The sequence below is a fragment of the Aulostomus chinensis genome, chromosome 21 (genome assembly GCF_037954235.1).
Source record: "Aulostomus chinensis isolate RoL2024-O1b breed Wild chromosome 21, RoL_Achi_v1.0, whole genome shotgun sequence".
Lineage (NCBI taxonomy): Eukaryota > Metazoa > Chordata > Actinopteri > Syngnathiformes > Aulostomidae > Aulostomus > Aulostomus chinensis.
The window spans coordinates 2,368,732-2,384,289 of record NC_141340.1 but is presented as its reverse complement, the minus strand read 5'-3'; the positions used below and the strand labels follow the sequence as shown (position 1 = coordinate 2,384,289).

Sequence of the window (15,558 nt, the reverse complement as noted above, 5' to 3'; positions counted from 1 at the left end):
GCTATAATAAACACCATCAATAAAGCGCAGCCATTATTCTGGAGCCCATTAGAGGCGCGCTGAGAAGGAGAGAGAGCCTTGTCCTGTTGTGTCTTATTATAAAGCACTGTCTCGCTCACCTTGGGCCTTTGCCACAGCCGATTCGCTCTCCTTTGAAATACACAGCCACCGTGTAGGTGCGGGCGTGCGAGGGTCCCACTGTCTGCAGGGTCCTGCAATTTCAAACACAGAAAATACGGGATGAGAAAGAGCAATAATACCCAGGAGAGAGGACACTCGGGGACATTGTCCTTCACAGAAATGGCAAAAAAAAAAAAGGGAAGAAAGAAAAAGTTTTCAATTGGAACAAATATAATTCATCTCAGGCAGCAGGTTGAAAGGGAGGGGAGGAGCGGCACTTTTGTTTAGACGCAAGCTTTCAACAGAAGCCATCTGAGGACCGCAGGAGAAACCTGTAAAGCTCCTTGTTCTCACTCCCCACACCCGTCGACGTCTTACACAAGTCACCAAACCCGACGCATTGGCAGAGGAACCGAAACGAAGGAACTCAGAGAGTCTCAAGGGTCTGGCGTGGCAGACAGACATAACCACTACATGACCCCAGGACATTCAAGTTGTTCCCTTAATTTAGACGTTCTAAAGCCACAGATGGTAATAAGGCCCCGTGAGGCAACAAGTTTTATTTGGTGGCTGAAAAATATCATATTTTATAGGGGGCGGGGTTACTTCACGGCCATGCATTGATTAAATTGTGGGAACAAGTTACATCTCACTGCCTCAGAATATCTAAATTTAGGTAATAAGTTAGATTTTGCGGCCCAAGAATACAAACTCCCCCGGTCTCTGCAGCCGCTGCAGGGCTCCGTACTGTTGCGCTGGCAGGGTAAACAATGAACCAGCTAAAGAGGGACTGAGCAAGCCTAGAGGTGTGACGAGTAAATACCACTTAACTCATTTACAGATGTACCTCATTTAAAAGAAAAGAAAATATCAAGCTGTCAGTGTTGTTATTTCTGCAGGGACATATGTAGCAGACAGCAGGCAAAACTTGGGAGATGTTTGAAATGTTAACATTAGCATAAACATCTCAGATCCAAGCTGTGAGTCACCTAAATTATTCACAGACAATTTACTTATTTCAGGAGAGCAATCCATTTTTAATGCAATGTGGTCACTTATGACACCTCATCAATAATTCAGCCCCCACCCCCCCACACACCCGCCCCCTTTCTCACTTACAAACGAAGAGGCGCATAGCACGTGTGCGGCAAATAAGAGTCGTGCTGCAGCCAACTCTCAACAGGGAGGGAGTGTCACTCGGAATCATGGCGGCGCTAAAATAATACAAAAAGAGTTGGAACAAAGAGGAAAGTCTGTGAGGCTGGTGGGAACTTGTCAAGGCAGATGGGTCTGTGAGGTTCCGGCAGCTACTTCCTGACTCAGGCCCTGTGAAAGTGTGCGTTTGTCCCCCGGTGTGTCCCGCCCAGATGAGGCGGAGACGGTGGCGGGGCCGAAGTGCGAATCTGTCACCGGGCCCGGCACATTCACCAGGGAACCTTTAGTGGGGGCACTCGGTGCATTAACTCCTTTCCTCCCCACTTGATGTGTCCTTTCCTGCCCTCCCTCGGTCATTTCATCTCTTTCTGTCTCACACGTCTCACCGTCTTTTTTCCCTCTTCACACTTGTAAACAAACACTTTCAAAGGTCTCATGAAAACATGTCAGAGAGCCGCTTGTTTCTGAATCTAATCGTGTTCCTGCTGGGATCATGAAGTTAGTTTGTACTGCAGCTTTTGGCTCAGTTCAAGAATGCATGATATTGTGATTTCGCAACATCCAATGTTGATCTGATCAATATTAATATGTATATGTTTACTACATTGTACAGGAACAACTTGAGAAAACTCGGCCAGCTCTGGTCGGCCATCCATTTTTTAAGAAGGCTGACATATGCAGACGACGCACTGATGTTAGTGTGCATCCCTAGTTTTGTTTGTTTAGAGTATTATTCTTTCATGATGAAAAGTTATGGGGGGTGGGGGGTGTAGTCTTTTGGGCTCACAGTGCATCATGTGACAGACAAGGAAGTACAAATCTGAGGAAGCATTTTCATTGGCTGAGAAACTGAATGAGCCCAGTGCATGATGTAAGTGTTTCTACCAGAGGAGGAAAGAGAGGGATTTTGATGTAAAAATACTATATATAAATATACACGTATATGTATGTATGTACACATTTCTACATATATAAACATTTTTGATTTATGGAGCTAAAAATAAAAATGGAGTAATAACAAATGTCTAGGAATAAACATGTGCTGTTTGATGTCCTGGAGCTTCATGTGCCACCTGCGGCTCCTGTGTGAAACCTTACAGGCTGATTCCAACTTCTGGAGGGAGAGAAAGTCCTGAATATTCCCGGCTCTAAGCGCATATCAGCTGAAGCTCTACTGTACGTGGCCTGCATGATGTCGGCTTCTGTCTACTGTTGTTGTGTGCTCGACGGTTGAAATTCAAGTCACCCAGGAACTCTATTTGTTTCTCGTTCACGTTCGTGTGGGCAACAGAGATCCAGGAAGTGTTGATTGTAGTGTCAGAGTTGTGCTGTGTCAAAAAAATCACCATCCGTCAGGCGGAATACAAACAGCGGCGCTGAAAAGACATTCAAATAAATACAAGGACGAGGGACAGGAGGGAACTGATTAAATGCTGGATCATGGGAGTTCATTGGTCTGCTCCGTCGCCAACTGCCCTTGTGCATCGAGCTGACCCCCTTTTCTCTCTGCGAAAACGTTCGTCAGTTTCCATGGTGACAAATACACTACTTTGTGGCAGCTCTCAAAAGCATTCTGTCAAATGACACTTGCTCCTTGACCTTTTGTCAAATAAGAGGTCTCTGCAGGCGCGTTTATTTATCACAACAACAGGGACCTTTACACAGCTATTCACTACGTTCTGGGACCGACGGCGAGGAGAGAAGTCCTGTAAATTATGTTTGTGTCATTTCATTTTTCTGAATGTGTGCCGAGGCCCATGTAACAATGGGTCACACAGAGGAGAAAGACGTACGGGAACATTCTTTTCTTGTATGCACATGGCACACGTACATAATAGTGTGTATTTATGTTTATCACGAAGAACGAATCTCAAACTCCTGGATTGTGACACATACCACGTACAAGGTTGGGCAGTTGATAGTACACAGTAAAACAATAGGTACTGCGCACCATCGTCAGAGTCATTCCTTATCTACTAAGGTACTTGTAAACCTGAGGGTACTTGTGCTGGGGATAAAAATGTGGTCAGAGCGTATGTGGACAACATACATTTATACATGAATGAGGTCAATCCAAATTTGAGTCAAATAAACAGTGAAAACAGATGGATGAAAGACTCAAATGTGAAAAATCTGGGTTCAAGTGATCGTCTAAGAAAAAGGTTCTACATGACAAAAAAAATGTGTGCTAGAAGCTGCAGCAAAAGAGCACTGCAACGATGAGGTACTTTTGTAGGCCAAGAGGAAGTTAGCATAGCAAGGATGAGGTATGTTTGTTGTCCAAGAGGAAGTTAGCATAGCAAGGATGAGGTATGTTTGTGGTCCAAGAGGAAGTTAGCATAGCAAGGATGAGGTATGTTTGTGGTCCAAGAGGAAGTTAGCATAGCAAGGATGAGGTACTTTTGTAGTCCAACAGGAAGTTAGTATGGCAAGGATGAGGTATTTTTGTAGTCCAACAGGAAGTTAGCATAGCAAGGATGAAGTATGTTTGTGGTCCAAGAGGAAGTTAGCATAGCAAGGATGAGGTATGTTTGTGGTCCAAGAGGAAGTTAGCATAGCAAGGATGAGGTATGTTTGTGGTCCAAGAGGAAGTTAGCATAGCAAGGATGAGTTATGTTTGTGGTCCAAGAGGAAGTTAGCATAGCAAGGATGAGGTACTTTTGTAGTCCAAGAGGAAGTTAGTATGGCAAGGATGAGGTATTTTTGTAGTCCAACAGGAAGTTAGCATAGCAAGGATGAGGTATGTTTGTGGTCCAACAGGAAGTTAGCATAGCAAGGATGAGGTACTTTTGTAGTCCAAGAGGAAGTTAGTATGGGAAGGATGAGGTATTTTTGTAGTCCAAGAGGAAGTTAGCATAGCAAGGATGAAGTATGTTTGTGGTCCGAGAGGAAGTTAGCATAGCAAGGATGAGGTATGTTTGTGGTCCAAGAGGAAGTTAGCATAGCAAGGATGAGGTATGTTTGTGGTCCAAGAGGAAGTTAGCATAGCAAGGATGAGGTATGTTTGTGGTCCAAGAGGAAGTTAGCATAGCAAGGATGAGGTATTTTATAGTCTGAGAGGAAGTTAGTATGGGAAGGATGAGGTATTTTTGTAGTCCAAGAGGAAGTTAGCATAGCAAGGATGAGGTATGTTTGTGGTCCAAGAGGTAGTTAGCATAGCAAGGATGAGGTATGTTTGTGGTCCAAGAGGAAGTTACCATAGCAAGGATGAGGTATTTTATAGTCTGAGAGGAAGTTAGTATGGGAAGGATGAGGTATTTTTGTAGTCCAACAGGAAGTTAGCATAGCAAGGATGAAGTATGTTTGTGGTCCAAGAGGAAGTTAGCATAGCAAGGATGAGGTATGTTTGTGGTCCAAGAGGTAGTTAGCATAGCAAGGATGAGGTATGTTTGTGGTCCAAGAGGAAGTTAGCATAGCAAGGATGAGGTACTTTTGTAGTCCAAGAGGAAGTTAGTATGGGAAGGATGAGGTATTTTTGTAATCCAAGAGGAAGTTAGCATAGCAAGGATGAGGTATGTTTGTGGTCCAAGAGGAAGTTAGTATGGGAAGGATGAGGTATTTTTGTAGTCCAACAGGAAGTTAGCATAGCAAGGATGAAGTATGTTTGTGGTCCAAGAGGAAGCGATTAAATGACATACATGACCAATGACCTCACTGGTGCTAGGGAGGTTAGTATTCCCTCCTTTTCTGCAATAAGGGTCGGTACTCTACCTTTCTGGAAAACATCTCACCCCTTATTGATTGATAACATAGGAGCCTTTCAGGCCTGAAATGAAAAGCTAAAATTAATAGACAAACAGAGGGTTTAGCAGGAGGACTTGACGGGGTGCCAGTGTATTTGGGTGAGGGTGGGGTGATGTGCTGCCAGGGCCTGGCGCGGGCGGGAAGCCTGGCAGCTGAGTGCTCTACATACTGGAGCCCATCCAGGACTTTGCTCGGTACCTCGGACATGACTCTGTCGCAGTCATCCAGACGGCCTCAGAATCTTAAGATATTTTTGGAATTAGTTAAAGAAAGTAATAGATGAATGGCTGGAGTACTGTCTAAATGAAGTAGTACTGGAGTAGGCAGGGCTGGGTGAGTACAACTGCTTGATGGTAATATTTTTAATTGTAAATCACTGTTATATTCACTTGTAATGCAGTAATTTCGCTGAACTAAAAATGGAAAGGTAGATGAGGCACCGGCGGCGATTTACAATATCGAAATGGAACATTTTTTATTTTTCAAGTTTGTCATTAAGTTTGAAAGCACTTCAGAATGTAAAAGAAAATAAGAATTAACATGTTGATACTGATTTGGAAAATGTTTTGACTTTTTTATGTGGGCTTGGTATCAAACTTGCACTTTCACGGAAGCGACCAGATCGCTTCAGTGCTGCTGAGAATCGAGAGATGACCTGTCATTAAAACGCCTGAGGAGTCAATTTCAAACTTGCAGTTGAGCTGAATTTAAAAAAGAAAAAAAAAAGGAAAAAAAAAAAAAAAAGCCAAACACCAGAAAATGAAAACCAAACAATGTGATGTGTAATTTTCATTTTGTTACAATAAATTTTTAATCTGTATTGAAAATGGTTTTTTTAAGAACCAGCATCAAAAAAGAAAGTATTGGTTTAAAAAAAAAAAACAGGACGCTATCCTGGTTTTATCATCCAGAAAAGGGTCTTAAAAATCTGGACTCCGTTTCACTGATTATGAATTTGTGCAGCATGGGGGTCTTATAGGGGAGTAATGTGGGTTTCCAGTGTTTGCAGACCACAAAAAGAGTGAGATTGGCTGCAATTTACAGGCATTACCCATCTAAACGTGTGTTGGTATCACAAATGGACTCGGAAGATTCTGCGTGCTCTCTCAGAGATCACATTACAGGAAAACAAAATAAAAACCTACTTTGTAGCTTCTCTGGAGCTGCGAGCGAGAGCAGTGTAATTTCGGGGGTCTTACTTGTACAGCGGGATATCGGGCTCCTTGCCCTCTGTTCTCAGGGTCAAACAGCACTGCTGCAGCTGGGACTTGGGGTCATTCCAGTCCTGGTTCAGAATGAACTCCTGCAACACACAAGCCCGGCGAAACGCACATGCAATCAAACCAGAAACACAGGAAATAAATAAATAAATAAAAACCTGCAGTTACAAACCACCTCTCTCGGTTGCTTCTATTTCATTCTTGCCCCATGACCCCCCCCCCCCACACACACACACACACACACACACGCCAACCCCCCACCCTCCTCCAGCACTCACTTATTTGCTCTCTCTCTCTTTCACTGGCTCTCCGTCTGTGTCTTCACGGCGAGTACAAATCACAGGCTACTTAAGACAAAAGCCAATCCCCGGCCAGAAATAAAGAGCGCCTGGGAGTCTCCCAGGTGTGCAGCCCTGATACATTTCTCTTATCCAGGGGGGACTTCTAAAAGCCCTTCCATTAACAAGGAAGTAGCCTTGTCATAAAAAGGCAGACTTTGAATCCAGAAATGTCTGCTCCTATTAATTTTCTACAAAGAGTGCCTCTACTTCTGTTACTTGCGCTCTCCGACTCTCTCTCGCTTTACTGCCCCCAAACCCTCTCCATCTCTGCTGTTCTTGCGTTCCTTTTTCTTCCTTCCCACTTCTCCTCTCTCTTGGGGGCATCTACACTCCTTTAGCCTAAAGCAGAGAATTTTGGATGTTTTGAAAGGAGCGCAGCATAGTACAAGCAGAGCATTCATGCAAGCCTTTCTATATGTGTAATCACAGTGTAGCTAAAAAAAAAGAAAAAGAGGAGCAACATAAGGAAAGGAGCGTTTATGTCACTGGTATTGCCTCTCTATTTCCATCCAAATTGGATGAAACAGCTCAGTGTGAGATGCCGTACTTTCCAGAAGGCTATGCAAGGAGACGTGCTGGCCGTTTCACAACTTTTCTCTTGGAAGTGGAAATTAGGTGCTCTCTCGCAGCGACCATGACGCAAAGCTCAGCTCCTTCAGAGCTGGATATTCTCCCTGGAGAGGTGCACCAAGACAGCAATTAGCATGGCATCAGCCCGCTGCAGCAGCTTCACAAGGAGAGGTCCGCGCTGTGTGGGTACACGCGTGCACACATGCCCGTTTAGGTTGAAGAGCACGTAATTATTTGTGTCTTTTATTATAAGCGGCGAGATAGAGGTCTTATTCTTCTATCTACATGTGGACGATACAATGGTGCTTCAGGATAAAACATCTCTTTCATCATCATCATCTCTGCAACTCCCTACCAGAGGCGGACGGCATCAACAGCCTCAGCACTTCTGGAATCAATAGAAAAACAATGACGGCTGTCTTTAACAACCCAATAGACGCGTCCCAACACTGTTGTGATTCCCATTAAAGATGACTAAAATAGCGATCCAAGCAGCACTTCAAGCCTGGTATCGATGCTGGTGCCATTAGGGCCGAGCCATTACCTGCCTCCTCATCATCTCTCCCGGAGGTGCCCGGCTCAGCGGCTCATTGATCAGGCGCAAGAGTTGAATGGCTATCAATAGGGACTCACCTTCAGCCGGGGGAAAAAGCAGACATTCATGAAGGTGTGCACGAACTCCAGGTCTTTATCGATGTAGAGGGCTGCGATGAAAGCTGGAAAACAGAGAAAGAAGTCGCACTGTAACAGAATAAAGCAATACCGGTTGCTTCATTTATTTATCTATTTATGTGCTGCGAAACTTTAAATAACAGAGCGGCAGACAAAACGTCAGCAGCGTGGATATATTGCTCTGTGGCTTTTCCATCAAGCAGAAAATTTGTATAGGAAGGCCACACAGAGTTCATAGAGAAATCTGTATAATATCTACGATAAAACTGGAGCTGAATTGAGAGTAGCTGGCAGTCTGAGTGAGCCGAGCGAGGGGTGTCATCTTCATCCCGTGGCTGCCCTTTTTTGTTTTTCCTCTTCCATTAGCTGCCAGCACGCTCACTCATCTCTGTGACTAAAACAGCGGGACATGATAGAGGAATAATAGGTAATATTCCGGGAGGCCAGCGAGGGTCTGCTGTAGCCGCGGGGCGCAACTGCTCATATGCGGAAGAGCCGCGCTCATTTCCAGAGCTGACCCTCGCCTCCTTCCCGTGTCACCAACTATGATCTGGCCTCAGCGCTGACGGATGATTTAAAAGGCAAATGACAGGAAGTGTATTTGTCTTAATCCACGCGCGTGTGTTTGTGAATGCATGAGCCATTTCATGCATTAAGGCCAGCCGAACCCACGTGGCCTCCCAACATTTTTACTTCCCCTCATAATTTTCAGCCTTTTCTCTAAGAACGTGGGAAGACGTAGGCCCCCCGTGTTACAGTCCGTCTCCACGCACACCACCAGTCCCACAGACGATCAGCCCAATCAGGGACGCTCACCCTTCAGCTACAACGTCATTCTGAGCGTCCATCTGTTGAATCACGAGGCAGAAAAATAACAACGTGACGAATTAAACGAGAGACCAGAACATTTCCACGCCCCGGAGGTGAGGCGCCACGTCGCTGCGACGGTTATTCATCTAATTTTGGGGAAGGCTGAAGTATCTTTGATGTACCATTTTTGCTGACTCATGTGTCTTAGCTGGTCGCTACGTACAGTTAAAGATTGACTGGTGGATGTCGTAAACTTTTTAGCTGAAATTAGTCGTTACTTTCGTAAGCAAGGACCAAATTTGTTGCTGTGTTTTGTTTTTCAGTGGAAGAAAAACTACAGAGCCCCTGAAGTGACATCAAAAAAGAGAAATGATATCAGACGTTTTTTCCTGCTGAGAATGAGAGAAATCAATCTCGTTTTGCTTTTTTTTTTTTTTCTCTTTCAAATCAACATTCCCTTAAGGACTCCATAAAAAATGAAATACAAAAACCAAGAACGTCTTTCTGTTGAACAGGTGAGCAATGTGGCGGAGGAACTGAACTCCTCAATTCCAGTTGGACGGGGTCGTTGACTAAGTCCCGCCCACGCCAGAGAGGAGAGCGTGATCATCCTCAGTTCTGTCAGCGAGCAAGAAACCAGGGAAGGTCTAAAAAGCTGCTGTGGTGGGATTCACTACCAACAGGTTTAAGAGCCCAGAACTAAGCTCCTATAAGCTGCCCGACCAAAAATACGGAACCTTTAAGGTGACTAAATTGGACACAGGCCTCATCCTCTTTCTTCTGTCCTTGCTGATGCAAGCTTTACATTTCTACATTTCAGGTTCATTCCAGCGACATGAAAAAATACCTAACAACTGAAAACTGTAAGTACTTAGACAGCAACAAGCATTTAGGTGGAATAAACTATGGCAGTACTTTGGAGGAATATTTCTTTCCAAAGGTCTTTTTTTGTACATCAGAATAGAAATCTGGGTCAAAAACCACCCCTGAGGAATGAAAACAACCCCCACCGACGTAGATTTCGCACAGTTGCTCTGAGGGAACCAGCTTGTCCACCAGCACGTTCTTAATGTTCACAAACACGTTCAGGTTTCATTTCTTTTTTCAAAACTTTTTCCAGGCCTGGAAATGTCGACAGTCCACTTTCGTGACTTTTCCATGACTTTTTTCTCCGCGTGACCATAAGAACCCCGAAGTTTACTTGAAAGTGGGCCAAAGGCCTCGCTGGAGGGCACCGCCAGCTCTCACTAATTTATTGCTGATTTAAACGAAGAGCACTGCAGACTTTTGCCGTTCATCCCATTAAATATGAAACTCTCCCCGTACAGCCAGGACCATTCACAGACCATCACGGCAAGAATCGACTGTGATACATGTGAGAAGTTCAAATGGGCTACATGAAGAGAAAGAAGCACACTTGAGAACTTCATGTCATCGTTCACTTGAAACATGTATCTTAGTTTTATCCTTCCTGCTGCACTTCCTTGTGGCTCCAGCATGCAGGAGGATCCAGCGATGCACCTTTGACTTAAAGTTGACGGTGGCTAACAACAGTGTCCCAAATCAGTTTATAAAGCTAGCAAGCGCACACCCTAATCAGCCTCTAGCTTTCACCCTTTTGACTTGAGCTAAGAACTAGTGGTAGACTTCTGGTACGGCGCAGGGACATTGACCTTGAGTGCTGAAAACAGACATTTTTGGACAGTGTAGTTGTTGTTAGCCGACAGTCCCCCTCAGCCTCCAGCTAAATACACGTGACGCTCTCTCTGCATCCTGGAGTCACAAAGCGGTGATGCAGAGGTGGAAAATGTAAACTCAGAACCGATTCATGAGCTCTTGAAAGGCCAACAACTCTTTTTGAGTGACATCTTGTTTCACTACCAACCAGATGGTACTTTTTTTTTGTTAATCGCAAAATGTGACTCTTCTCCCTATCCATCTATCTATCTATCTATCTATCCATCTATCATCTATCCATCTATCTGTCTATCCATCTATCTGTCCATCTATCTGTCTATCCATCTATCTGTCCATCCATCTATCTATCCATCTATCTGTCCATCCATCCATCCATCTATCCATCTATCTGTCTATCCATCTATCTGTCCATCCATCTATCTATCCATCTATCTGTCCATCCATCCATCCATCTATCATCTATCTGTCTATCTATCTATCTATCTATCTATCTATCTATCTGTCCATCCATCTATCTATCTATCTATCTATCTATCCATCTATCTATCTATCTATCTATCTATCCATCCATCTATCCATCTATCATCTATCCATCTATCTGTCTATCCATCTATCTGTCCATCCATCCATCCATCATCTATCCATCTATCTGTCTATTCATCCATCCATCCATCTATCCATCTATCTATCTATCATCTATCCATCTATCTGTCTATTCATCCATCCATCCATCTATCTATCTATCCATCATTTATCCATCTATTCATCCATCCAGCCATCCATCATCTATCCATCTATCTATCTATCTATCTATCATCTATCCATCCATCTATCTATCCATCTATCCGTCTATCTATCCATCCATCCATCCATCTATCTATCTATCTATCTATCCATCTATTCATCCATCTATCTATCTATCTATCTATCTATCTATCTATCCATCCATCCATCTATTCATCCATCCATCCATCTATCTATCTATCCATCATCTATCTGTCCAACCATCCATCGATCTATCTATCTATCCATCATCTATCTATCTGTCCATCCATCTATCTATCTATCCATCTATCCATCCATCTATCTATCCATCATCTATCTATCCATCCATCTATCTATCCATCATCTATCTATCTATCCATCTATCTATCTATCTATCTATCTATCTATCCATCCATCCATCCATCCATCTATCTATTCATCTATCCAACATGTATCTATCTATCCATCCATCCATCCATCCATATATCTATCCATCATCTATCCATCTATCTATCTATCTATCTATCTATCTATCTATCCATCCATCCATCATCTTTCCATCCATCTATCTATCTATCCATCCATCTATCCATCATCTATCAATCTATCCATCAATCTATCCATCTATCTATCCATCCATCTATCTGTCTTTCCATCTATCTATCTATCTATCTATCCATCCATCTATCTGTCTTTCCATCTATCTATCTATCTATCTATCTATCCATCCATCATCTATCATCTATCTATCCATCTATCTGTCTTTCCATCTATCCATCTATCATCTATCTATCTATCCATCTATCTATCATCTATCTATCCATCCATCTATCTATCTATCCATCTATCTGTCTTTCCATCTATCTATCCATCATCTATCTATCCATCATCTATCTATCTATCTATCCATCATCTATCTATCTATCCATCTATCTATCTATCCATCCATCTATCATCTATCCATCTATCTATCTATCCATCCATCTATCATCTATCCATCATCTATCTATCCATCATCTATCTATCTATCTATCTGTCTTTCCATCTATCTATCTATCTGTCTTTCCATCTATCTATCATCTATCTATCTATCTATCCATCTATCTACCTATCTATGCATCATCTATCTATCTATCCATCTATCCATACATCATCTATCTATCCATCCATCTATCTATCTATCCATCATCTATCTATCCATCTATCTATCCATCATCTATCTATCCATCATCTATCTATCTATCCATCTATCTATCTATCCATCCATCTATCATCTATCCATCATCTATCTATCTGTCTTTCCATCTATCTATCTATCTATCTATCTATCTATCTATCTATCCATCCATCCATCTATCTATCTATCTGTCTTTCCATCTATCTATCATCTATCTATCTATCTATCCATCCATCTATCTATCTATGCATCATCTATCTATCTATCTATCCATCTATCCATACATCATCTATCTATCCATCCATCTATCTATCTATCCATCTATCTATCAATCTATCCATCTATCTATCCATCCATCTATCTATCTATCTATCCATCCATCTATGTCTTTCCATCTATCTATCTATCATCTATCTATCTATCATCCATCCGTCTATCTATCTATCCATCTATCCATCTGTCTATCTATCTATCCATCTATCTATCTATCCATCCATCCGTCTATCTATCTATCCATCTATCTATCCATCCATCCATCTATCTATCCATCTATCTATCCATCTGTCTATCTATCTATCCATCTATCTATCTATCCATCCATCCATCTGTCTATCTATCTATCTATCCATCCATCCATCTGTCTATCTGTCTATCCATCTGTCTATCTATCTATCCATCTATCCTTCTATCTATCTATCTATCCATCTATCATCCATCTATCTATCTATCCATCTATCCTTCTATCTATCTATCCATCTATCATCCATCTATCTATCTATCAATCTATCTATCCATCCATCCATCTGTCTATCTATCTATCCATCCGTCTATCCATCTATCCTTCTATCCATCCATCTATCCTTCTATCTATCCATCCATCATCCATCTATCATTTTAGCAGGGCCTGTGGAGCATTGACTGTGTGATACTGTGTCAGCCGGTGTAAGAGTCCTCCCTAACTACTCCCCTCATCCTAAGCAGCATCTCAGCAGAGATGTGACTGCGTTTGACATCTACCACAAAGGGAACGCAGAAATCAATAGCACTACTCCATGCTGCCACGGCGAGCTGTGCAACAACAACAACAACAAAAAGATGTGTTTTCTCCTCTTTTCATTTAAAATTTCAACTGCAAACATACACTCTAACAAGTCAGCCAGCGTCTTGGTCCGAAGTGCGACTGGCCTCTTGGTCTTGTCGTTGGTGATGGCGAACTCCTGCATGCCCAACTCCTCCGCCACTTTGGCCTGCGTGCGGTTGTTCACCAGTGAACTGCGGAGTAGCTGCAAAAACACACACGTCATCATTTACCTCACACACACGCACACACAAACAAACACCTGCACAAAAATACTGTACACAAAAACATCAAAATAAAACTCCACATGAAATAATTCATCAAAGACAGAAATGGTAATGCTGAGTAAATGTTTCAGGGAGATTGCACGTTGCTCTGTTAAATATTGCATTGTGACTTGGAGCTGAGCGGATGACAACATGTTAGACTGGGTAAGGTACATTAACGTGTCTAAAAGGAAAAACACAAACATGTTAAATATAGCTACAAGATGCCGGAGAAAAAAGCAAACAGAATGCAATATGACTTGTCTGAATCTGTCTTGCTGTGATGTGCTCTCCTTAACGGCACACACACAATCGCAGTCACACACACACACACGCACACACACACACACACTAGTTGAATAAGCACTTTTATCCCCGATTGGAAATCCATTTCAGATGTACCCCATCTTGACTCGCGGGCACAAGCATCGCTGCAACTATCAGTCTGTTAATGAAAGCTTTTATACAACTGACGTCATGCTTTCCATCTGTACGGAATATCCGTGAATAACTGTCTAAGCGCCGAGGTTCTTATTCACTTTTAGACGAGATAAGTCCCTCTAGACTCAAATAGGTAGTCATCTAAAGAGAAGTGCTGATGCTCAGATGAAAATAGGGAGTTGTAATGCAGTCAGACACTGTCAGAAAAATGGACTTGCCTGTTCAAAGTGTAATCATTTTCTTTGTAGCCGTGTTAGAAGCCGTGCGAGTTCAACGCACGTACATGCAACTTTATCTTTCACGCACTTGACAGCTTCGGCAAAAAGGGAAAAAAAAGTGCCGACAAAGATGTGTTATTGAAAACCACTGAACAGTTTTGTCTCATGACAATACCCATCACATGCCGTACAGTACACACACCGGCGCAGTGCGGGGTGAGAAGTGGAAGAGAGAGTTATTTTGTGGAAACAAGCAAAGAGGAAAGGGGGAGAATACCTGGCTGGCAGGTAGAGATTAAAAGAGAGAAGGGAAGGAAGGAAGGAAGGACAGATGTCGCCCACACACAAAGACAACAGCAGAGATCTCACTACATTTCACAGTGGGTATCAACTTCTCATTCAGACAGAAGAAGGTGCAAGATGGAGAGAGAGGAGCGAGGAGCGAGAGGATAGCAGGGCCGTCGGCCGGTTGGCTGATGTTCTCTTGTCTGAGGCCACATCAACGCTCATAAGAGAACATTTTACACACTAGAGTTTTTTCGTTCTACCAGAGGTTCATCCATTGTCGCGTCCCTCGCACTCACTTTCATTTGGTGTTTGCATTTTCGCTCAAACTTTCATTTGTGAATCCGATTGTCGTTCTAATTTACGGCTGAAAGTGTGAACGTGCAGACTCCTCACAGAAAGACCCCGTGCCAGGACTTGAACCCGCAACCTGCTCGCTGTGAGGTGACAGTGCTGACTACTGCACTACCATGCCGACCAGGGATGTAAGTCTTACTGTTAAATGTCCTTCATGGTGGTCAGGGAAGTGGATGAAGAGGTACTCAGTGGCCACCAGCTGCATGATGGAATCTCCCAGGAACTCCATTCTCTGGTTATGGCCCCTGGAAAAGAGCAAGGGTGGGGGATGGTGGTAAAAAGCAAACACGAGTTAACCAACAGAATTGCAGGAAATGAAACTGAAGTGAGGGTAAAATGGAATGGCAGGGAGTCATGGGGTAAAGGAGGTAACAGGGAAGGGTTTAGCATGAGGTTCTTCAGCTACACATAAGTGGAGCATGAAAGGCATCATGCTCTCTCGACAGATCTACCACGCTTTTAGTCTTTTAACCGAAGTTGGCTGAAGTACATTTCATGGGTGGCCTTTGGGAACGGCAGCACTGACGAGCAGTGTGACCACTTGGAGGCTGCCAGGAGTAGCGGCCCTTCTGAAGTCAGGCTTTGAATGCAATTCAAACATACACAGGAAACAACAAGCACAAACAACCTCGAGTACACCT

The 15,558-nt window shown here is 43.1% G+C and overlaps 1 protein-coding gene across 1 annotated transcript in view; it reads right to left on the bottom strand.

Moving 5' to 3' along the window:
- drosha (drosha ribonuclease III) overlaps positions 1-15,558 on the bottom strand; it is a 101,968-nt gene that overhangs the window by 14,142 nt on the left and 72,268 nt on the right. The window contains exons 26-30 of the mRNA XM_086191332.1: positions 15,057-15,162; positions 13,414-13,555; positions 7,784-7,866; positions 6,219-6,322; positions 120-212 (exon numbers count right to left, since the gene is read on the bottom strand). Coding sequence (XP_086047458.1) covers positions 120-212; positions 6,219-6,322; positions 7,784-7,866; positions 13,414-13,555; positions 15,057-15,162 — 528 coding nt within the window. The remainder of the gene's footprint in view (positions 1-119; positions 213-6,218; positions 6,323-7,783; positions 7,867-13,413; positions 13,556-15,056; positions 15,163-15,558) is intronic.